At 46.5% G+C, this 25128-nt stretch overlaps 1 protein-coding gene and 1 long non-coding RNA gene across 2 annotated transcripts in view; one reads left to right on the top strand and one right to left on the bottom strand.

The window, feature by feature from the left end:
* LOC144319168 (uncharacterized) overlaps positions 1-25128 on the top strand; it is a 37431-nt gene extending 12303 nt beyond the window's left edge. Inside the window, exons 3-4 of the mRNA XM_077906998.1 lie at positions 5110-5193; positions 22198-25128. Of these exons, the coding sequence (XP_077763124.1) occupies positions 5110-5193; positions 22198-22278 (165 nt within the window). The 3' untranslated portion in view covers positions 22279-25128. The remainder of the gene's footprint in view (positions 1-5109; positions 5194-22197) is intronic.
* LOC144318078 (uncharacterized) lies at positions 14822-17200 on the bottom strand. Its single transcript, XR_013383933.1, has 3 exons — positions 17040-17200; positions 15780-15921; positions 14822-15101 (listed from the first exon to the last, which is right to left on the bottom strand). It is a non-coding gene; the product is annotated as an uncharacterized LOC144318078 (long non-coding RNA).

Here is a 25128-nt window from a genome sequence, read left to right as displayed (position 1 = left end):
GGAATCCTACTACTAGGTATTCAGAAAACGAAAACACTAATTCAAAAAGATATATGCACTTCTATGTGATTGCAGCATTATTTACAATAGCTAAGATATGGAAACAACCTACATGTCCTATTGATGGATGAATGAAGATATATATATATATATATATATCCATTATATACAGCCATATAGATAAAATACTACTCAGCCATTAAAAAAATGAAATCTTGCCATTTATGACAAAATGGGTGAAACTTTAGAATTATGCTAAATGAAGTAAGTCAGACTGTGTAAGACAAATAGTGTATAATTTCACTTACATGTAGAATCCAAAAAAAAAAAAAAACAATTGAAACAAAACACAGCAAAACAAAATTCATAGATACAAGGAACAGAATGATGGTTGCTAGTGGGGAGGGGATTTGTGCCTGGATGAAAAAAAGGTGAAGGGGATCAAGAGGCACAAACTTACAATTAGGAAATAAATGAGACATGGGGATGTAATGCATGGCATGACGACTATAGTTAATAATATTTTAGAGCATACTCAGAAGTTGCCAAGAGAGTTAGTCCTAAAAGTTCTCATCATAAGAAAAAAAAATTTTTGTAACTTTGTATGGTGACGATTGGTAACTAGACTTTGTGGTGATCATTTCACAGTGTATACAAATATCAAATCATTATGCTGTATACTTGAAACTAATATGTTATATGTTAATTCTATTCTACCTTAATGAAAATAAAAGAGGAAAAGTAAAAGAAACGCATCATTCAGGTATGGAGACATTAGAGCTGGTTTAGCAAATCCTAGCCTGTCCTGATTGATACACAAGTCATAGTTAAGAGTACAGATTTTATTATGAGAGCACGAGGACTAATTATTGGAAATTTTTTAAATAGTAGGTCAGTGGCATATGTGTTCATAGCTTAAATTTCTGAAAGACTACTCTCATGTCAATTTATAGAGAAGCAGAAATGTATGTTCAGTAATCAAGGTATGAGATAATGAGGGTGAGGTTGAGGATATGGCAGTGGAATAGAAGAGGTGGTGTGTAGGAGAAATATTGTCATTGACAGAATCTACATGATTTGTTGAAAGGTGTAAGCTGTGAGAGGTGAGCGAAGGGTCTAGGATGACTAGGTTTTCTAGCCTCAGGTAGCAGAAGAATTAAGTCACCTTTAAAAGAAAGTTTATAGCAGCAATGTCCACAATAACCAAACTATGGAAACAGCTAGATATTCTTTGACAGATGAATGGATAAAGAATATATATTCACACACAATAGGCCATTAAAAATATGAAATCTTGCCATTTGCAACATGGATGGAACTAGAGGGTATTATGTTAAGATAAATAAGTCAATCAGAGAAAGAAAATTATATCATCTCACTCATATGTGAAATGTAAGAAACAAAACAGGATCATAGGGGAAGAGAGGGAAAAATAAAACAAGATAAAATCAGAGAGGGAGACAACCCTTAAGAGACTCTTAATCATAGGAAACAGCCTGAGGGTCGCTGTGAGGCAGATGGGGTAACTGGGGGAGGGCATTAAGGAGGGCACGTGATGTAATGAGCACTGGGTGTTATATACGACTGAGGAATCACTGACCTCTCCCTCTGAAACTAATAATATACTGTAAGTTAATTAACTGAATTTAAATTTAAAAAAAGAAAATAGATAAAGGAGAGGCAGAGACATTTTTAAAGGAATGTTATGACTGCCAAAGTACAAATGGAGAAGTATTTCTGAATTAGTGAATAAACTATTACCGAAAGAAAGAAAGAAAGAAGAAAGAAAGAAAGAAAGAGAGAAAGAAGAAAGAAGTAAAAAAGGAGAAAGAGAAATAAACGTAATAGGAGAAATGAATCAGGGACAAAGGAAGAATTCAGTCCAGGAGCCAATTACAGTTGATGAATTCAGGACAGAGTTTAGCGCTTAGGAATTGCATGCTTCTAGAGTGAAGCCGACCTGAAGAAAATGACTACCTAGAGAATAGGGTTGAGGACAGCAGCCCAATCACGTATGTAGAGGACAGGAAAGGAAGAGTGAGCAGTAAAAGGAGTATAGGAAGTTGTTTTGTTGTCATAGAAGCTAAAGGAGAAGAGATTTTCTGGAAGGAAAACGTATTAAATGCTGTGGAGACATTGAGAGAAATAAGGACTGACAAAATCCATTAGAGCTGAGGCTCAGTAGCCACACTGGAACTCTGTGAGGAAGGGTTTTACTGAAAGAGCTCAGAGTGCACAACAGATTTTACAAAACAGAAAGAAGGGGGAGGGGCACTGGGAATTGGGAAGCAATGGGTATAGATGGGTATTTTAAGAAATTGGGTATTTTAAGAAATTTGCCAGTAAAGGGATTTAAGAAATGGGAAGTTAGGAGCACCTAGGTGGCTCAGTGGTTGAGCGTCTGCCTTACTCTTAGGTTGTGATCCTGGGGTCCTGGGATCAAATGGGAGCCTGCTTCTCCCTCTGCCTGTATCTCTGCCTCTGTGTCTCTCATGAATAAATGAATAAAATCTTTAAAAAAATATATGGGAAGTTAGACCAGAAAAAAGTTAAATATAAATATAAAATGGAAATTTCTATAGAAAGTTGACTTATAATGGTAATGAATGGGATCAGGGCAACATCAGGGGTCAGATAGGCCTGGATTTGAATCCAGCTTTGTCAATAACAAGTAGTGTGACCTGTTGAAAGAAGACTTTCCAGGGGTCCCAAATCCTTCTCAATAAGTGTTGTCTTGATCTGGCCCCTATCTACCTGTGTTGACCTCGCCTGCTACCTCCCTACCCTTTGCTTACAATACTCCCACCACACTAACACATTTATTATGTGGACACAATAAATAAGAAGTATTTACAGCCCTTTGGATGCAAAAATCCTCTGACCAGGGTTTGGAGTGGGCTTAGAGAATTTCTGATCTTCAAAGAACTTGCTGAAGATTCAATTCCAATTGATGTCTACATTTTGAGATGATGGTGGATAAGGCAGCATCCGAAGATGCCGGGAATTTATCTCAAGAATGGGTTTGGCTAGGGAGAATGTAGGTCCTTGCCTGGCCGTGGGAATAGGGTGAGCACAGGTAAGGCTGTCCCATGATTTTGACAAGATGTGGTGCTGTGGTGCACGCTCAAAAGGGGCACGTACAGGCAGTGCCTGGCAGGGCATGGAGGGGCTTCTGTGTTGGCATCGGGTCGTGGCAACACTTACCTGATATTAAGCCTTTAAGTCAATATCTATGTCTCTGGAGTGTGAATGCATTTTCCCATCATGCTGTGTATCTGGAATTGGACCAAATGGCAAGAGATGAGATCTTATCAAGAAAGATTTCAGGAGGGATCCCTGGGTGGCGCAGTGGTTTAGCGCCTGCCTTTGGCCCAGGGCGCGATCCTGGAGACCCGGGATTGAATCCCACACCGTGCTCCCGGTGCATGGAGCCTGCTTCTCCCTCTGCCTGTGTGTCTGCCTCTCTCTCTCTCTCTGTGTGACTATCATAAATAAATAAAAATTAAAAAAAAAAAAACAGAAAAAAGATAGCTTTTCTGTTAAAAAAAAAAAAAAAAAAAAGAAAGATTTCAGGAGCATCCAGTACCTATGAAGTATATCATCATTCTAAAAGGTAAAGATTCTTGTTTTCATTTTGGTTTTGAAATGACACAAATTCTTGGCAACTCTAGCTGCAGGGATCAGGGTGGGGCCTACCCTGGAGCATGGAGCTGCAATGAAACCTCTATACACCCCAGCCTCTGAATCTATTCTGTTCTTAGGAAGTTTGGGGAAATAGAAGCAACTTACTAGTTGCCAAAGCTAGAGCACCTCACCTCTGGGACTTTCTAGGTCATTACTTCTCTGATAAATTATTGAATTTAAGGACTTCACTGGAATAAAAGAGATACTACCAGGAGGATGTCATTATAGGGCCCAAAGAACAATAGCCTCAGAGTCAGCTTTTCAGCTACGTAAATCCACGGTCCTACTTGCTAGGCATATGTGAATGACTTTAGCCATTTTTACATAGCACGTATCTATATCACCTCATAGCAAAGCAGATAAAGCTATGCTCTAAATATCACAAACAGCTTTCCAGAGAAACACAGTAAGTATATCTAAAGAGTCAGACCTGCAGACAAGGGGAGACACATGTGACTCATGGCAGAGAATGAAAAAGTCTGTGTGAGGACTGAATGTTCAGAATCCCAATTTTGGTCTAAAACCTGGTCTTCTCACAGAGAGAGGAGTTTATCTGACAAAGAAAAGGGATGTTGTCTTATAGAAGCAGGAGGCTTCTTTGGGAACCTAACAACTCAAGAGTATAGATCCAGACCTTTCGTGGCAAAACAAGTGTATAGGGACTTGTATTTTGCTTTTGCTTTTCAGGGACAGCCTATCTTGTGGACCACTTGTGATACCAGGCCACGCAAGAGACACATCCATTCATTCACAAATATTTGCTGGTCACCTACAATGCACTGGACATAAAGGAGACCATAAAACAAAGCCCCAGTCACATGAAGTTGAAATTCTAACTGGGGAGTCAGTGGTAGATGAATGAGTCTGTGTACGTGAGTGTTCATGCATACAGGTAGTGCCAAGTGACAGGAAGAGAAATAAAACAGAGGAGGAAGAGGATGGAAAGGGGGTGCCATCTGGTCAAGCAGATATCTGAGCAGAGACCTCAGTGAGGTGAGGGATATATTTTATGGAGAACTGGGAGAAAATGCAAAAGCCCTGAGGTATGAACATTTGAGGAACAAGGAGCACAGGTGCCAGAGCTGCATGAGCTTGCGGTGGCGGGGGGAGGGGTAGCTGGGGATGAATAGAGTTTCTGACCACACTTACCCAGGAGACCTGACAGGAGGCTTGGGGTTTGCTTGTTCCTTATTGTCTTTCTTCTACGAGGACAGGAACGGTGTTAACTTCACCTCTGTATCTCAAACGATGGTAATCCTGCCCGACGCGTAGTAAGTCCAAAGCAGAAGCAAGAAGGTCTGGAGTTTGGAAAAAGAAAGCTGGGAGTCAAAGTCTTTGCTACAAGTATCACCTCACTACTTCATATCTGTGTGTCCTGGGCAAAGCATTTAAGCTCCTTAAGTGTCAGATTCCTTACCTGGACAGGTACGAAGGATCCCAAACACGAAAGCTGTCAAGCGGATGAAATGCACACACCACGGAAGGCCCTTAGCCCAGGGCCTGGTGATGGTAAGCAATCAATACAGGTGATTACAGGTGTCTTACAGATAGGCTTACAGGGTTCCAGCGGGTACGAAGTTGTTTTAGGGACAAGAGGCTCATCTTTAATTTATAATACTTGGAAAATTTACTTGGCAGATGAGAAATAATTTGGGGGGCTGCTCTTTCTAGTTCATTACTTCTTAAAAATCGAGCAAGACTCCTTTACCAAGTAGTTTCACCGTCAGCTTGGTTACTAGCCTTCATCTGGGTCATGAAATAAAATGCTGAGCTGCATAACATACAGTTTTTGGAAAGGATTTTTTATCTGGTCCTAGACTGCTGGCTACAGTAATCTGGGACTAGGTTCTACTTTCAATTATAACACAGTTTCTCTTATTCCCTGAGAGGAATGAGAGGGATATGTCTTCTTTGCGTTTTCACAAGTAGGCCTTATGTTTATTCTCCATGTCAGAAAACAACACACTGGATGGTAACTGCTGGTTTACTGATTTAGACTGAAAGCCACTGGATGGGTTTCCAAAGGCTGCTCGATTTTCATTGTCGAATCCCTTTATGCATTCACCATAAAGCTAGTATAATCTAGGCTTCTGGTTCTTGGTTTGCATTGTGCCTTTACTTGGGGGGAGGAAGTGAGGGAGTCCTTTTACAAAAGTTCACATGACCATTTAATTTTGGTAAACATGTGCATAAGTAAGCTAGTTCAACCGCATATATGTATGATGGAATATTACTCCGCCATCAAAAAATGAAATCTTGCCACTTGTAATGACATAGATGGAACTAGAGGATATTATGTTAAGCGAAATGAGTCAATCGGAGAAAGACAATTATCCTATGACCTCATACATATGTGGAATTTAAGAAACGAAACAGAGGTCATAGGGAAGAGAGGAAAAAATAAAACAAGATGAAATCAGAGAGGGAGACAAACCATAAGAGACTCTTTAACATAGGAAACAAACTGAGGGTCGCTGGAGGGGGTGGCGGGATTGGGGGAAGGGGTAACTGGATGATGGACATTAAGGAGGGCACGGGACATAATGAGCACTGGGTGTTACATAAGACTGATGAATCAGGGATCCCTGGGTGGCGCAGCGGTTTGGCACCTGCCTTTGGCCCAGGGCGGGATCCTGGAGACCCGGGATCGAATCCCACATCGGGCTCCCGGTGCATGGAGCCTGCTTCTCCCTCTGCCTGTGTCTCTGCCTCTCTCGCTCTCTCTGTGTGACTATCATAAATAAATAAAAATTAAAAAAAAAAAGATTTAAAAAAAAAAAAGACTGATGAATCACTGACCTCTCCCTCTGAAATGAATAACACATTATATGTTAATTAATTGAATTTAAATTAAAAAAATATATGTTACCCAGAGTCAGTTAAACTTGCAAGTCTTTCCCCCTGACTTCTCTGTCGTACCCTCTCTTCATGTTGAGTTGTGTTGATGTGGCCAGCAGTGATTTTGGGATTCGGCTGAGAGAGGATGGAGTTGCATATATATATATGATTTTTGTTTAATAAGATATAATTATGTGGCTCACATTCACTTTTTTTGTATGGCTGAGTTATTGCTTGCTGATCCAAGAACAGCTTCCAGATAGAACCCCACTGCCTCCTGTGCTAACTGATCGGGTGCTGGGATGTAGCAACGAAGGGCTAGAGGTTGTGCTTGGAAATGAGTGCATTCATGGCTCCAAGCAGGGGAGGCATAGGGTTAGTAGAAGAGAAACAAGGTTTGAACTATGTGGTACTAGAAGTTAGTCTATGAAAAAGTCTTCCATTCATCAGCTATATAAAATCATAAGGGTTTGGTTCTCGTTGCTGGAACCAAATCAAAAGAAATTTTCTCCTTGAGAACCTTTTTCCAAATTTGCTGGCAATTCTGAAATTTTATATTACATTGTTTATAATTAGTTGTGAAGCTGAAAGAAAAAAAGCCACGTCAAATTGCTGATTATCAGAAACAGATTTTGATCAATGATACTGAAGAAAAGACTAATGTATTTTCCCTTTCTGTCTACAGACAATGATATTTTAAGATCATTGTCATTGAAAAGGTGATGGAGGAATGTGCACCCAAAAGTGTTCAGAAAAGAAAGTATAGAGGTGTGATAGGTAGTTAATAAAAATGTTGCCCTATTTTTCTGGGTTTCATAACGTTTGTAATGATTGTTGCCTTTAACATTTTTTTATTTGTGTTTTTCTATTATTCTATATAAGCTTCATTTTTTTATCTAACCTTACATTCTTTTCTTAAATTTATATAAGCTGCAGGATCCACAGAGCTGGAATTTATTTCTGCCTACTATTTAGCATGGCACCTGGCTCGTCATAGGTGTTCCTTAGACCCTTCTTGAGTGAGTGAATGAATGAATGAATAAAAAATATGACCAAAAGAATTGATCTCCCTTTTTGGACCTTGGTCTCTTAATCTGTAAAATAACAGTAAAATAACAGAGCTAGGTAAGGGGGCTGGAGGGGATATCCAACTGATATTCTTTCAGCTGCTACTGTTGCTAATTCACTGTTTTGAAATTCTCTTTGGTGAGTAGACATCACATTCCACGTGCTGAGTTTGCTTCTGCAATCTTTGCCCCTTGAGTGATCACCTAACTACTGGTCTGTGTTTTAGTGTATCAAGCAATTTCTGGGCCGTGTGACTCTGTTATTCAGTAGTTCTGTTTCTTTTTTTTTTTTTTTTTTTTTTTTTTTGCCACGAGGTGTGTTTTATTTTCATTAATCATACAAATAATTTGCTATAATATCCCAGGGCAAACCGGAGAATTTGGCAGTCCGATTGGGGGGGTCCCCTCAGAGACCCGCAAGGCCGGTGGCGTCGGCGCGGAGTGCCCGGGTTCACAGTGCAGCCTGTCGCTCGTGTCCATCTTGCAGGTGGCTCTTCCTCCTCCACATCACGACTGGTCGTGAAGTAGTTCTGTTTCTACCACATGCTCAGACTAGAATGCTTTCATGGAAACCACGGAATCAGATTTTGAGCTCTCTACTTCTCCAACACTTTTGTCAAATCCATTTCTTTAGCCCACTGCCTCATTTCCCCAAAGAGAGTTTAAAATAGGATCTAAAAAAATCTCTCCTGTCCCACACGATTCTTTTAAGGATGAGATGTAATAGCTGAATGAGGATTCAAATTGATGTCTCATCTCCTATTACCAAATCCAAAACAAAGAATCACACCACACAGAAACCTGGCTAGCTTGTATTTTTTTTTTCTTAAGAACATAATTTAACTCATTAAGCAATCCCTTCATGTCCAATTTTCCATCAACTGAACATCCTACACACTTTTGCTGGGAACATCTGTGACAGTTGAACGCGTTTTTTCCCTCGTGTTTGACTCAATGCTTGTAAGTATCAGACACTTTCCCAGATCCTGTGATATATCTTAGTGCAGTATCAGTGAAGAGATGTCAGTTATGCCTGTATCTTGAATAGTGTCAATCTGAATTAAAAATAGGCCCTTTACCTACTCACAGAGCTCTTAATTCACTGGCTCGTGGTGTCAGTGATGCTGTCCATTGGTGGCTCAAGATCTATAGCTGGATACATCTTCTGCTATTTTAATTTACAGCTTTTTTAGAAATAATTAGTTTTCAATGTAAATGGAAATTCAGAAATATCATGAAAGTGCCTGATTTAATCTATGCACTTCAGTTACACTAATTATTTATTCTAAAATTCCAGTATTTTTTAGGATCTATATTCTTGTCCTACTGTTCACAAGATTTCGTTTTAGCAGAATGTCTTGGATGGAAGAATGAGGATTACATCTTTTTGTATGGTAGAGGTTTAAATATACTTGCGTGCAAACAACATTTCTATAGTCTGGCTCATTTATTCTATGTAGTGCCCATACACAGGGTGACATACAAGAAATTGTCCCACAGTATGAAATCAATCACTGTGCTTTTAGGCCTATGCTTATTAAGAGGCAGTAAAGATTTCTTTCCATTGCCTAGTCTTTTGCAGTAACTTGTTGACCTCGACTTGGTGCTCTGAGTAATAGACATATGCCAGAGGTTGCCAGGGCAGAAAGCCAAGACCTGGGATGAGCCAGGTCTCAGCAGGAAAAGGCCAGAGGAGAGGAAGTCATTTTATAATTTATCAAAATAGGAATACTTGGAGCACAGATTTTATGAAGAACTAAGAATTGCTCTTTTAAAAAATAAAAATATGAAATTCACATTTAACTTTGAAATAAACTCAACAATTTTTTTTTTTTTTTGCTTTCACCAAAAAATAAGAACAGTTGTTTATCCATTGTCTGTCAGTAAACTACAAAATCTTGTGGGGTTTTTTTTTTTTTTTCCATTCTCTTGGTTAGCTGTGTTGAGGTGAGGCATGGCAAAACATGGCACAAACACAAACAGAAGAGTGTCAGTGTCCAGGGACTTTGTTTCTGATTTCATGATGACTATACAGCAAGTATCAAATATATACCTTCTAAAAAGCTTGTAAAATAGTTTGTATGGAGGCTCAACAAAGGACAGGTGAAGTAGTAGCATCCAGATTTGGATTCATGTCTGCTGGGTACTGGTGAATGCTCAATAAATATTTATTGAATGAATTCAGCGACCCAGAAAGGGAGGTCATATCTCTTTTTTGATGCCTGTTCATAGATATTCCCAGCCACTCAAGCTGAAACACATTTGCTAGAGTCCTTGTGCCCCCAAAACTCCACCATCACTAAAAGTTTGCTGGGGAAAGCTAGGAACTCCCTTATTTCAAGATTTTATGGTCAAATGATTCAAACTACTGTTTACTTAAGGAAAAAGCAGAACCACTCTTCCCATTCTTTGTTGGCTATATTCCATTCATTATAAAGAAAAATCAGACTATATGGAAGGCAGAGCTACCTTTTCCCCTTGCTTTTGCTTTTCACTTGGAAAGGGGGTGGTGGTCAAATGTTGTATTACACAAACTGTTTTGTATTCTCTCCTCCAGCTCTCTCTGCCTCACTGCAAATGGACATTTACGGTCCTTGAATCTTTGGATCTGCATTAGTTCTTGGGTGCTAAGACTAGTGTCTCACAGGCAGTTCCAAAGTTATCTTTCATGAGGGGTGCCCGGCTGGCTCAGCTGGAAGAGCATGTGACTCTTGGTCCCAGGGTCATGAGTTCGAGCCCCATATTAGGTGTAGAGACTACTTACATAGACAAGAAAAAATCAAAGCAAAATAAGACCAAATCCAGTTACCTTTCATGAGAGTGCTAATGATAGCAGGTGCATCACAAATACTCTGGGGGTAGGAGGGAGGAACGATAGAAAGGCAACTCCTGCAAAATGATAAAATAGCATTGTGAGGTTCTCGGGTGTTTTTTTTTTTTCCTGGAGTTTTGAAGGCCATGTATGATAAATAACGCCCTGAATACCCAACCCTATAAGTTGAGCTTATGTTAGGAATAAATACCTAAATTCACGTGTATGGTTAAACCCCCAACCAGGGAGTCTCATTAGCAAACACATTAATTAGGAACCTGTTTACTTTGCTACTGTCAACAATTGTTTGTTTGAGCTAATCTATTCTACCTTCATTAGAATAAAGCAGCACCAGTTAGTGCACATTTTCATGCACTATCAAATGATCAGAAGAAATTTAGGACTCATCCAGACTTTCTATCTCTACATATCTTCTGATCATTTGATATTTTTAAGCACATGAGCAGGGCAGGTTTATCTTAGTAGGAACTGCAAATGATACTACAAATTATAGTAACCCTCCTGTGGACTGTCATTCGCTCATCATTCATTCATTCATTCATTCATTCCTGTAATTCTGAGGATTAAGGGTGCCCAGGACAATAAGGCTTGGCCCCTGTTTTCACATGCCTTACCATCTAGTGTAAATCAGGAACGTCAGTACGTGCAATAGCGATGACCGCGACCCTGCCATCTTGCGGGTACGAATGAGGGCAGAATTGTACAAGTACCCTAAACCTCAGTGTTCTAAGCCAGCAGCTGGCAAACTACTGCCCAGAGGTCAGATCCAGTCTGCCACCTACCTGTGTGAATGTTACTGGAACACAGCCATGCCCATTTGTTTACTTGTCTGCGGCTGCTGCAACAACAGAATCGAGTGGCTGTAACAGAAAACCTCTAGCCCACAAAGCCAAAAATATTCCCAACTTGGCCCTTCACAGAGGAGTTTGCTGAGCTCTATTCCCATGCCCCCAGAATGTCTGCGGTCCCCCCAGGGTGCTCACATGTCAGTCTCGGTCATTGCCCTGAGGATGTCCTTTGTGGAACCGGGATTTTGCATGTGCCCTTTGAGGGTAGCCTCGGGAGCTGCTGGCCTCCAAACATCCTACAGAAGTGCCACTTCAACAGGGTCATCCAGTGCCGCTGGCCTTGGTGGCCTTGATGCCATAGCGTCACTGCCTCCTCTGCGCTGGCTCCTACGTCGCAAAATGTCCTAGTTGTGGGGATCCCTGGGTGGTTCAGCAGTTTAGCACCTGCCTTCAGCCCAGGGCGTGATCCTGGGGTCCCGGGATCGAGTCCTGCATCGGCTCCCTGCATCGGCTCCCTGCATGGAGCCTGCTTCTCCCTCTGCCTGTCTCTCTCTCTCTCCCTCTCCCTCTCTCTCTCTCTCTGTGTGTGTCTCATGAACAAATGAATAAATAAAATCTTTTAAAAAAATGTCCTAGTTGTTAATGGTAGAACCAGAAACTTGTCAAACTTCCCGGAGGCTGCCAAAATGGAACAGGACCAGAGAGCCTCTTGGGGATGTCCCTAATCAAATCACTTGGGCTGGCCTGAGCGAAACTTCTCTGACTGCCCCAATCTGCCAGGATCTTGGGGACAGACAAAAATGATGCTGCATGTTCCTCATCTGCCACCCTCCATTCTACTCCACCTGCTTCGTGCCTGGGGTAATCCTTTATGATTCCTTCCGGGATCACACGAGTAGGCTCCTTTCGCTCTTGATTCCTGTTGGGTTCGGCCAATGGGAGACACTGGCAGGAGACTCGAGGACAGAGAAGAAGAGCAGGTTTATTCCCCAGGACCGTCCCTTACAGGTTGCAGATGGGCAGAGTCTGGCTCCCCTGCTCAGGTCCACGCCTCCCTCTGCCAACGCTGCCAGGCTCTTCCGGCTGTCGGGAGGGCTCACTCGCTTCACCTGTCAGGCCTGGGGAGAGGAGCTGCTTCCCCAGCCCGATACTTTACCATTCCTTTTCCCTTAACTCTTTCCACATCTTCAAACATCGTCCCTTCATTAAGTTCTCCTTAATTTCCCCCTTTGAGGGTGCCATCCGTTCCTGCTGGCAGCTTGACTGCACCCAGAGCCGTTTCCCCAAGGCACTCCCATGTCGGAGGACGACCGGGTTGGAATCAAGCCTCTTCTCTGTGTCTTAGGCTGTGGCATTGACTCTAAAGTTATTTTCCTCTTGTGGCACCTTCTGCCCTTTCTTGAAATTTGATCCAAGTCAGCGTTCTGAAAAAACTAGAGACTCAAATAGGTACATGGGGGTGGGGAGGGACAAGGATGGAGGACTTTGCCTTATTCCACTTCTTAGTAGCATCTGAGCCCCAAACCCTCCTGGCTGATTGGAGAAAGGTGCCCCCTAGCACCCTCTGTGAATTGCATCTGAGCTCCAGCTTGGCCAGATACAAAAAGGGTCAGGGAGTAGTCCCCTACTCTTATCCCTAGATAGACCTCAGGCCCGGATCTGCTCAGTTCAAATGCCCTATTTCCCCTATTTCAGAAGAAGTGCGTTAGAGCATCAGGAGGCTCTGAGACTGTGTTTAATCCTAGCAGGCATGCGTAGCTGGGAGGCACCTTCTGGGTGCAGGTTCAGAGAACCCACACATGCTGTCATCCCATTATGGCCTTTGCAAGGCCACGGTACAGAAGCTGAAACAGAAAACACCAGTGCAATACTCAGTCGAGAAGGAACAGTCTGTCAGCAAGGGAAGCCTGGGCAAAAACTTATAAACACCTACCCATTCTGCTCTTAACTGCTCTCTCAAGGGAACTTCAATTCTCCTTGATTTCCCAGACCGGCCCTCTGCCCTGCTGCCGGAAGGTTCAGTCTGGAGGTGCCTCTCAGGTTTGCCATTCTGACTGATTTAATTTAGAGAATTTCTCGCTCTTCACATGGCAGCAAGGGTCACGTGGCTTAGCGATTATGTTGTTCAGGAAACAGCTTCTTTACTGCTGTGGTTCTGTAACATTGTTCGAAATTTCCCTTTTTGTGCTATTTTTTTTTTTTTTTTTTGCTCTTGGGTCTGAGATTATAAGGTCCTACCCAATAGTCTTATGACTGCATCTTGGAAAACACTCTTTTTCCCCTCAAGTTTTTGTTGCCAAAGGGGATGAGAATGTGTACCTGCACTTACAGAGTGCGTTTCTATCTTCAGAGAATTTCCCATCTCACAGAGACAAGGAGTGGGCCAGGGTTGGAAGAGAATGAGTGGGGTGTTATCTGTAGGCAGCTGTATCAAGGAGAGACAGGTCTTGGTAAAAAGAGGAGGAGGCTTGGAAGGACCCTGGGTGTCATTGCTTCTGACTTTATTTAGAATGTTGAATTCTTCCTGTAATTGGGAAATTAAGGTCGTGTCAGAAACCCTCTCCTGGTCATTGGTTTGATTCTGTTTTCCTGATTTAATAGCCCTCCTATAATGGCAGATGCGTTCTACGTACATGAATGTCACAGTGCTCCATGGGGTAAGAATTGTTATCTCAGTTTTCAGAGGAACAGACTGAGGCTCAAAGAATTTGTGTCGCTGGCCCAAAGACGCACAACTCCTTAGAGGTGGTACAGCACCACCTGGATGTGAAAGCTCCGGATCTTGGCTTTTCTTACTCCATGGGGGAAGCTTAGACGGGCTTCCAGTGGGCTGATGATGCATGCCCTGCTCAGGTTTTGAGTTTGTCACAGAATTTTGAAAGAATATTGAAGAATGTGCCCAGGCCTGCCATGGAGCCCCCACTGGTCCTGACTACTGAAGGAGGGTCAGGTGTGGCCACAGTGCCATTCTCTTTTTCTTCCTGCATCTGACCCAGGTGCTTGCCATTCTCTTTCAGATTTTTTCATTAAACAAAAGTGACTTAGGGGTGTCTGGGTGGCTCAGTCAGTTAAGTGTCTGCCTTCAGCTCAGGTCATGATCCTGGAGTCCTGGGATCGAGCCCCACATAGGGATCCCTGCTTGGCAGGGAGTCTGCTTCTCCCTCTGCCCCTCACCTCATGTGTGCCCTCTCTCTCTCAAATAAATAAATAAAATCTTTAAAAAAATAAACAAAAGTGACTCAACAATTAATAATATAACTCAACACTGACAGCATTTTCAGTGAGAAGTCCCCTCTACACGAACACTGCCAACCAGATACACGGATCCTGTCCGCCTTTTCCTGACACACTTTACTGCTGTTGGTCCCTGCTGATCCCTCCTGCTATTCTGTGACCTGGTGCACAAGGACCAAGTATTCATTTTTGTGTCCCTAGCAGTTCCTGCAATGGTGTAGAACAGAGAGAGTGCTCAATTAGTAGGTCTTTAGTGAAAGCACAGGGTACATATGGTCTGAGGACAGCGAGTAGTCAGCTTTGCTAGTGGACAGGAGGAAGAAGTAAGGCACATGGATTTTATAACTAAGAAAAGGATCTGTAAGGATTTGGTTTGAAAGGCAGAATTGGAATTCTGCATCCGTTTTATTCAGCTTTCACTGCCCCCGCCGCCCCTTCTGCCAGCAGCAGGGAGTAGGGTGAGCTGGTCCCAGGGGCGGGTACAGAAGATTCTCAGTGCCAGCTTTGATCCTTCAGAACTCCATATGACAAATTTGGTGAATATTTTTTGGACGTTTGTGCTGAAGATGATGTTGGGGCCATCCTGCCGGACTTCATTTCTGCAGGCTCCAGTTCAGGCTGCCGGATCCCATTTCAATCAGATCGGTTCTGGCCACTCTAGGGGAGGACCAAATAGAGAGAGAGCTTGAGGAGGGCCCATGTGAAAGTGGAGGTCATAATAGTGAGCGAAGACGACACCACTAAAGAAATGCAATAGTAATTGCCTTAATTACCTTGGGCTACTTGAACAAAATAGCACAGGCTAGGTGCCTCAGACAGCAGAAAAAATTTGAATTGTATTTCCAGTTATTAACATACACTTTGTATTAGTTGCAGGTGTACAATGTAGTGATTCAACACTCCCCCCAAATCACCCAGTGCTCATTGTGGTGAGTGCATTCTTCTTAATCCCCTTCACCTACTTCCTCACCACACCACCTCCCCTGTGGAAACCATCAGCTTGTTCTCTCTAGTTAAGAGTCTGTTTCTTGGGTTGCCCTTCTCTCTCTCTCTCTCTTTTTCTTTTGTTCATTTATTTTGTTTCTTGAATTCCACCTATGAGTAAAACCTCAGGTATTGGTCTTTCTCTGAGTGATTTATCTCGCTTAGCATGCTTGGCCCCACCCATGTTGTTGCAAATGGCAAGATTTCATTCTTTTTTATGGCTGAGTAATACTCTATCGACCATATACACCACATCTTTCTTTATGCATTCATCCCTCAATGGACATACGGGTTGCTTCCATAATTTGGCTACTGCAGATAATGCTGGTATCAACATAGGAGTGCACATACCTTTTCCAATTAGTGTTTTTGTATTCAAACAGCAGAGATTTATTTCTCCCAGTTCTGGTGGCTGGAAGCCCAAGATCAAAGTGCGGGCTGATTTGGTTCCTGGCGAGAGCTCTCCTTGGTTTGTAGGTGGCTGGCCTTCCTCCTGTATTGTCACATGATAGAGAGAGACATCATCTTTCTTGTGTTTTTTCTTATAAGGTCCCTAAAATTCCATTCACGAGGGCTCCACCCTCCCGAGTGAATTGTCTCCCAAAGTTGACATTTAAATTTTGGAAGGACACAGACATTTGGCAGAAGTAAAGTGGTAGTGGAAAGAATAATGATAATATCAAATATTTAAGGGTTATTATGTTCTGAGCTTAAAATATATAGCGATCCATTCAACTCCTATAACAACAATGTGAGGTAGATCTAATTTTAAACCCGTTCAGCAGTGAAAACACTGAGGCACACTAAGGCTGAGTCGGTGTCCAAGACTGCACGGCTTATGAACGGAGGAGCTGGGCTTCTAGCCCAGGCCACTGGGCTCTGAGCCCCCTTCCCCCCCGCAGCCAGGCTGCTGGGCAGGGAGCGTGCGTGGAACTGGACGGGCACGGGAGAGAGAGGAATTGCAGGGGCTGAGAGGATGGCCGCTCTGGGTGACGGAAAGCACCAAGCCTGGAGTCCAGGGCTGAGCTCCCAGCACCTCTCTGAGCCACGGTTCCCTCAATGGTGCGATGAACTGTCAGGTGGACAGAAGGTGGGTGGTGAATGCACCTAGCGCCCTGCCGGCTGTGCGGCCAGTGCTCACTAGAAGTGGATCTGATCTGTTCATGACATCACTCCGAGCATGGGCTGCCGGGCAGGGGGCAGCCTGTCCCTCTTGCCCAGGGGGGAGCCTCCGGGCTCGGGTGTGTTCAGACGACAATGTTGCCACATTCAGGCTTGGCCCCAGGTGGTGAGTAGGACGCGCCCATCAAGGCAGTGCCTTGGCCCCGGCTACAGGGAGGGCAAACTCCTTGGACCGGTGTGTCCTGGGAAGCATTGTTTCCTTTTATTTGCCTCGTGTTACGCGCTGATAATCTGATTGCGCCAATTGGCATTTCCAACTAATGTAATTACATTTGGAAACTGTTCTAAGAGCCTATTACTAAAGAAATCAAATGTTTCTCCTCTTTATGTAAAATGGGGGAAATAATTTCCCTTAATGTTCATGCGGTGCTTGGAGAGCCTGGGCTTAAAGGAGCGTCTGCAAACACGAAGCAGCACCTCCTGCCTCACCTTGTCCCTGTTGAGAGCCATCACCCGCGCCCTGCCGGCCGCCGTGGGACCTGCTGAGCCATCGGCCACCTGGGCCACGGGGCGCTGACCTGCGAAGACAGGAAACGTCAAATGTCAAATGTCTCCTCACCGCCTCGAACAATAATTCCCTCCACAGTTACGTCAAGCGGGGACAGAGACGCCACCTTCCTTAGGTCCCAGGTAGAGGTGGGCTGGGGCCACCTGCGGCCAGTCCCCCGCGAGGCGGCCGGGCGGGAAGGCGAGGACCCCGACACCCCGCGCCGGGCACCTGCTCCTCCCTCCCGGGGGCGGGGACCCCGCAGGCCCGCGGTGCGGGGACAGCGCAGTGGCTGCGGACTCGGGTGGGCGCCGTGTCGCCGGCGGGGACCCGGGCTGAGCCGCCCGCCGGAGCGCGCGCGGCCTTGTTCTGCTCCGAGCTGCGCCCGCCGCGCCGACCGCGCCCATCCCCGAGCCGGGTTAGGCTGGGACCCGCCGCGCCGCCCTCGCACCTGAACGGACCCAGAGCAGCCGCGTCCGCGGTGGCGGCAGGTGGCCCGGGCCTCCCGGGGTCCGCGGGTGGCAGCCCTGTCGTCGCGCCCCGAGCCCCCAGGCCACACGTGTGCACCGCGTGCCCTGTGCGCCCGCCGCCTCCTGGGCCCGCGCGAGGCTGCAGCGCACACGCCCCATCGTGGCGGAGGAGGCGGGCGGGGCTGCCCACGGGCGGGGGCGGCGGGGGCACCAGGTGGTGGTGGGGGCACGGGGCGGCGGGGGCACGGGGCGGCGGGGGCACGGGGCAGGGGCACGGGGCGGCGGGGGCATGGGGCGGCGGGGGCATGGGGCGGAGGGGGCACGGGGCGGCGGGGGCACGGGGCGGGGGGGGCACGATGCGGCGGGGGCACGGGGCGGGGACACGAGGTGGCGGGGACACGAGGTGGCGGGGACACGAGGTGGCGGGGGCACGAGGTGGCGGGGGCACGGCGCAGCGGTGACACGGGGCGGCGGGGGCACAAGGTAGAGGGAGCACGGGGCGGCGGGGACACGGGGCGGCGGGGGCACGGGGCGGGGACACGAGGCAGCGGGTTACAGGGTGGCGGGGATACCGGGCAGGGACACGAGGTGGCGGAGTCATGAGGCGGGGACACGAGGCGGAGGGAACACGAGGAGGGGACAGGAGGCTGAGACACGAAGCGGGGACACGAGGCGGCAGGTACACGAAGCGGCGGGGACACGTGGTGGGGACACGGGGCGGGGACAGGAGATGGGGTCACGGGGCGGGGACACAGGCCAGGACACGAGGTGGTGGGGGCATGAGGCATGGCGGGGACACAAGGCGCGGACACGAGGTGGAGACACGAGTGGGGGACATGAGGTGGACACGAGGTGGGGACATGAGGCAGGGACACGGGGCAGGGACAGGAGGCAGCGGGGGTACGAGGCGGCGGAGCACTAGGCGGCGGGGCACGAGGTGGCGGGAACACGAGGAGGGGACACGAGGCGGGGACATGAGTCGGCGGGTACACGAGGCAGCGGGGCCCGAGATGGGGTCACGGGGCGGGGACACGGGGCAGGGACAGGAGGCGGCGGCATGAGGCGGGGACACGAGGTGGGTATAGGGGGCAGGGACACGAGGCGGGACACGAGGTGGGGACATGGGGCGGGGACACGAGCGCCTGGCTCCTGAGGTCGCCCTCGACGCAGTCCTGAGCCACTGTGCGGAGCAGCCGGGAAAGAAGACTCCAGGCCGCGGGCGGTGCAGGTGCAGAGGCCGAGGCGAGGCGGAGTGCACGGGACCTGAGCGCCGCGCGGGTGGGGCGGGGCCGGGGAGGACTGGGTGGGGCGGGGCCGTTGAGGACATGGTGGGGCCACTGAGGACGTGGTGGGGCAGGGCCAGTGAGGACGGGGCGGGGCGGGGCCAGTGAGGACGGGGCGGGGCGGGGCGGGGCCAGTGAGGACGGGGCGGGGTGGGGCGGGGCCAGTGAGGACGGGGTGGGGCGGGGCCTGTGAGGACGGGGCGGGGCGGGGCCTGTGAGGACGTGGTGGGGCCAGTGAGGACTTGGTGGGGCCACTGAGGACGTGGTGGGGCCACTGAGGACGTGGCGGGGCAGGGCCAGTGAGGACGGGGCGGGGCGGGGCCAGTGAGGACGGGGTGGGGCGGGGCCATTGAGGACGGGGCGGGGCGGGGCCAGTGAGGACTTGGTGGGGCCACTGAGGACGTGGTGGGGCCACTGAGGACGTGGTGGGGCAGGGCCAGTGAGGACGGGGCGGGGCGGGGCCTGTGAGGACGGGGCGGGGCGGGGCCAGTGAGGACGGGGTGGGGCGGGGCCTGTGAGGACGGGGTGGGGCGGGACCATTGAGGACGTGGTGGGGCGGGGCCAGTGAGGACGGGGTGGGGCGGGGCCTGTGAGGACGTGGTGGGGCCAGTGAGGACTTGGTGGGGCCACTGAGGACGTGGTGGGGCCACTGAGGACGTGGCGGGGCAGGGCCAGTGAGGACGGGGCGGGGCGGGGCCAGTGAGGACGGGGTGGGGCGGGGCCATTGAGGACGGGGCGGGGCCAGTGAGGACCGGGTGCATGCATTCCTGGCGTCACTTCCCTTTCTTGTAAGGACACACCAGGCCAACTGAATTAGGATACTGATCCTATAGGATTAGGACCCCACCCTTATGACCTCATTTAGCTTTTAAAAGCCTTATATCCCAAATCAGTCATTTGGGGGTTAGGGCTTCAAAATATGAATCTCGAGGAAGCCCAGTTCAGTCCATGAGAGATGGGAATATACTGCTGCTGAAATGACACACTCCTCCTGGCCTGTCCGATGAGATTACTCTTCTAGAACAGTGCTTCTCCTATTTCCCTTCCTTCGTGCTGAAGCCAGGCATGACTGCAGCTGACGGGGGAGTGCCACGTGCCCGGCCGGCACAAAGCCTCTCCCCTGGGCCCACGTCACCTCTGCCCACTGCTGCCTCTGCACTTGGAAGTCTGCTCTTTGCCCGGAGCCTTTGGTTGGCTTCGCCGCCGCTGGCATTTGTCTTGGGTCACTCACGGCGGGAAGGTTATGGGCTACCTCTCTCACCGAGGGACCTGAGTCTACTCTCTCAGGCACTGCGCTCCCTGCCCACAAGCAGCGCCCTCCCACCGGGCGCAGTGGGGCTATGCTACGGGCAGGGTTACGTATCCTTTGAGAGAGGAGTTCCTGCTTAGAGTGCGGACTTAAAACACACTGAGCAATGCTCAGGATGGTCTCAGTAAGCACTTTCTATCTACTGTGTTACACGAGTGTTGCTAAGCCTCACGGACACAGTGACGCTAAGAGGTCGGGCCTGGTGTGGAAGCCAGTGGGGCTAGGCAGCCACACAGCACAGCCTGAAGCCTGAAGCCTAGAGACCTCAAGGTGCAGCGGTGGGCAAAGAAGAAAGTACTGCCCTGTCTGGGAAGGGTCAAAAAAGGAACAAGGTCCCAAATTCTTTGACACTTCTCCTAATGTGAGACAGAATCTGTGTCCTCTCCCCATGAATCTGGGCTAGCTTGTAACTGTGTTAAATGATAGAATGTGACAAAAGTGATGCTATGTGTATTCTGAAGTTAGGTCATAAAAGGTCATAAAAAAAGACCTGTGGCTTCCATCTTGTTCGCTGGAATACTAAACCTTTACATAGGATGTTTGGTTACCCTATGGCTGTTGTGCCAGAGGGGCCATGAGCAGACTGCTTGATGGTCCCAGCTGAGGCTCAGCCTTCAACAACCCCAAAAAGTATGCTAGACATCAAAGTGAAGAGGCCATTTGGGAGTGGATCATCTAGTGCTAGTTGCCAGCCCTCCATCATTTGAATCACCCCCAAGTGACATGCCAGACATTTTGGAGAAGAGGCAAGCCGTCCTCACTTGTCTTGCTCTACTCCACTAAGTTTTGGGCTGATTATGCAGCAAGAGAAGTAACTGGAGCAGGGCATCCACAAGAAGGCACTTGGACCAGGTCTTAAGGGATGAGCTCACCAGATGGACACCATGGGAAGCACACACACGCCAGGCAGAAGGGATAACATATGCAAAGGCACACAGAACATTCAAGTCTGTTGTCTGGGGAGTGGCCACCACTGGTACTCAGTTGGAATACAGGCTGGCCAGAAGATGAGGCTGATGTGACACAGACACCAGGTAAGAGGAAGTCTTACATGCCTTGCAAAGCCCTCGCGGTGCTTGATCGCATCAACTCTAAATTTGCCACTGTTCCACAATTCCTGATGCAGTGATGACTTGTTACCCGTTGCATAACACTTGAGGTGCAGATGTATCTGTAAAGCCACTAAAGCCACTAAAGAAGCCTTTATTTCCTAAGTCATTGACCAGAAGTTTTGATTTTGCTGTTATACCATGTTAATCATGAGTGTTATTGTCTTGTCCTCGAGAGTCCATTTTGTTGTCCCCCAAAAGGAAACGCATAGGTGCCTGCCTTCTGGAATACTGTCATCTCCAGGGGGAGAGAGCAGACTGAGGTTGGGGATCTCCCAAGGGGACAGCTAATTCTCTGTGCTCTCAGACCACCTCTATCACCTTCTTTCCACCCCGTACTTACCATTGCCTTTTACTTTTCATTGGAACAAAAGCCCCTTCCCTCCCTAAAAAGGAGACTCCCCCATCCTGCATTCTTGTTGAGACAATTTTAGAAGCACCTTGCTCTGTGCTGCAGGATATTGTAGTGCGTTTCCATAACATATTTAAGGGCTCACTCCTTAAAACTGTCACGTCTGGAGAGCCCTAGATAAGTCAGCAAGGACACAGACGTGATCACTCTCTCCTGCCCCTCGTATTACAGGCAGCTATCAATTCCAGCTCATTTAGACTGATCCAATCCTGGCACCAAAAGCCATTTCCATATTATTACACCAAACTGGAAATTATGGAGGCTGTGTATTCCTCTGCAAAGTCTCCAATTTAGGCTTCTAAGTTAGCACTAGGTTATTAGCGATATGCATCATTATTCTCAAGATACATTCTATCTGCAAAATTTTGTTCTCAAATCCTTTGAAAGATCTTGGCTATGCTGCTCTGACTCTGCGAGGCAAGCTGCACCGTTTATGTTAATGTGCTCTTACCAGGGGCTTTAAAATTAATTTTTGATCATTGATTCCTCGCATTAACAGCCCCCTGATCCTTTCTAGGGGGCAGAAAAACATCACAGACTGAAGGCCCAGAGTGAGTTCGTGGACAAGCTGGAGTTAGGAGGATCAGGGCTTCCATGAAGCGGGACTTCACAGGGCCTCAGAGCGTCCGCGTGGAAGCTAGGCCCATGACCTGACAGGAAAAAAATGAGAATCTTATTTCTATTTTTCTTTTTGCCCGGATGTGGCTTGTTTCAGTCAAATAATTCAATTTTGGAAAAACCAGATATTCAAGTTGAGGAATGATACATGCAACCAGTTCAATTGTTTTGATTGCTTTATTGAATCAAGAAAGTAAACAAAAAAGCTTTGACAATTTACCTGGTTCACAACATTTAACTGCTTGCTCCAGAAAATCTCTAAGGTCTTTGTCCACTGTGAGATCCTATTATTTTGTCATTTTGTCAGTGGAATTAGTTGAATTTAGAGACCAGAGTTCCTCATAGCTAGCTAGAAATGCATGAGTGGGAGAATCTGGTGGAAGAAATGCTTTGCCTCTATTTTATGGTGACATTGAAAATGTGCAGCTTCAACTCACATTTCCTGAGTGTGAACCTCAGATTAAGCAGTTTCATGGACATGGTGTCAATTAATTCTCGTCATAGCCCTGTGGGGTGTGAGCCTCAAGATGCCTGCTTTAATGTGAGGTAACCGAGCCTCAGGGAAGGGGAGTTGGATAAAGTCCTGTGAGCTTCTTGGTAAATTGTAGTGAAGTTTCTAATTAGCTTAAGCCGATGGGTCTCGAGCAGAGGTACCAACTTCACATGGCACTTGTTACCCTTCAAATCCTCAGGCTCTAGCCCCGACGTCCCGAGTCAGAAACTCTTGGGGTGTGTTCCGGGCAAACTGTTCGCCTGAAGCCCTCCAGGTGGTTCTGATGCATGCTCAAGTCTAGGACAATTTGTTCAAAGGCAAAGTGTGACAAAGACCGAGAAGTACAGATGTTCCTATCTTAAGACAAGGATCTGTGTGTCAAACTCTGAAATTAGAACCGTAACTTGGGATACATTGATCACACCTAAAGCACTGCTTGCTTTTTCAGAAGCCTACATCACAAGTTTTAATTGGGAAGACTCCTCGAATGTTTTTCAAAGGAGATGCAACCTGCAAATCCTTAGTGTACTTAGCGTTTTCTCTTCGGGTATTCCATTTGTTTCAGTTCTTCTTATTTATATTATGGAATAGTTTACTTAAATTGCATTACTTACATATGATGAGAGGGGCACACAATCAAATTTATTCGTTGTCTCGGTCATCCAGATCAGCACCTGGTACATGATAGGTGCCCAATAAATATTTGTGAATGAACGCATAGGACCCTATTAAACCAGAGTCTCCTGTGTATGTGTGTCTATACCTGCTAGGAGAGATAACACATAAATCATGGTATAAATCAGAGCTAAGTGATGAGTCAGACCATTAAGCAAGAGTAGAGGCCGTGGGGATGATTTGCCGAGATTTCTTAGAGAGGTGGAGCTTGACTTGCAGTGGGATTTTCATGGGTGAAGAAAGTTGAAAGGCATTCCAGGTTTTTCAAAAGACCTAACTAACTAAAGTCAAGAAGATGGTAATGTGCTGGGTGTTTGCAGGCCTCCTGGGTTGGAGAGGTGTGCCAGGACAACGTGAAGGTGGGTTTTGAGTCCAAGGCTGCGGAATGAGCAGTTATTTTGAAGGACTATTGAATGGAGGGATCACAGAGGTGCTAGCTCATGAAAATCAACGTTTAAGCAGGTAAAACTTGAATGAAAGATTCAACACTTCTAATTACAGAAATTCCCAGTATGGTGTGGTATCTATCTTACGCAACCCACATGCACATTGTAGACTCACGTTTTGCCTTTGTCCACTGGATTGCCACACTTTGTCGCCTTCAATTCATTATCTGCATACATAGCTTATGAGAAGCAATTAAGTGTATGGAAAGAAAAATAGAGGTCAACAATGTGCTCATAAGCTACATTAATAGAAATGTAGCATATTATTTAGAATAAACATGGTAAAAATACTTAACACAGTACCCAGCTCCAGGCTTTCAGTAAAGATTCACTGTGTCGTTGCTATTACTATTATGTTTTTAAATCACCATTAGTATTCTCCTTGTTGACATTGTTGCTAATGTAAGCTTCATGTTCAGGCCATATGCTTTATGAAAAACATTAAAAGCCTTGCATTCGTTGTCCTCGAGTGTTTTTAGAGGAAGATTGGATAAGACCCCTGGCTGAAAATTTCCAGAAAAATCTGGAAATGTAGAACTGGAGATTGAAAATACCACCACCATAGTCATTAGCACTTTAGACTCTTCCTATAGTTTACAGTAAGTTCATGTTCATTAGCTCATTTTTATTTTCACATTAACTCTGGAGGATGAATATCATTAGCCCCATTTTATAGATGAGAAAATTAGGTGTCTAGGCATTGCTGTTCACTAGAGATAGGACATAAGCCACATATGTAATTTAAAAGTCTCTGGTAGCCACATTAGAAAAGCAAAAAGAAACAGTTAAAATCAATTCTAATAATATATTTTATTTCACCCAGTATATCCAAAATATTATCATTCCAACATGTAATCAATATGAAAATCATTAAAGAGAGAATTCACATTCTTTTCTCATTTGTTTTGTACTAAGACTTTGAAATCCAGTGAGTATCTTACATTCACGGGACATGTCAGCCTGGACTGACCACATTCAAGTGCTCAATAGCCTTAGTTGGCTACTGGCTACCAATTTAGATAATGCTGGTCCAGAGGACAGAAGTGGGAATGAAAATAAATGCCCTGAATAGTCAGAATAATGCCCACGACTTAAAGAACTATAGAGACACTTAGAAAGACCTTTGCTCCTGATCTAATAATGCTTGTAAACTAGAATAACCATAAAAATGAAACAAACAAGACAAAAAAGAAAATGACTTTGTGCCTTTCAATAC

Source organism: Canis aureus, chromosome 8 (assembly GCF_053574225.1).
Source record: "Canis aureus isolate CA01 chromosome 8, VMU_Caureus_v.1.0, whole genome shotgun sequence".
NCBI classification, from domain to species: domain Eukaryota; kingdom Metazoa; phylum Chordata; class Mammalia; order Carnivora; family Canidae; genus Canis; species Canis aureus.
Note: the sequence above shows the minus strand (reverse complement) of the source record. Positions and strands in the feature narration are given on the sequence as shown.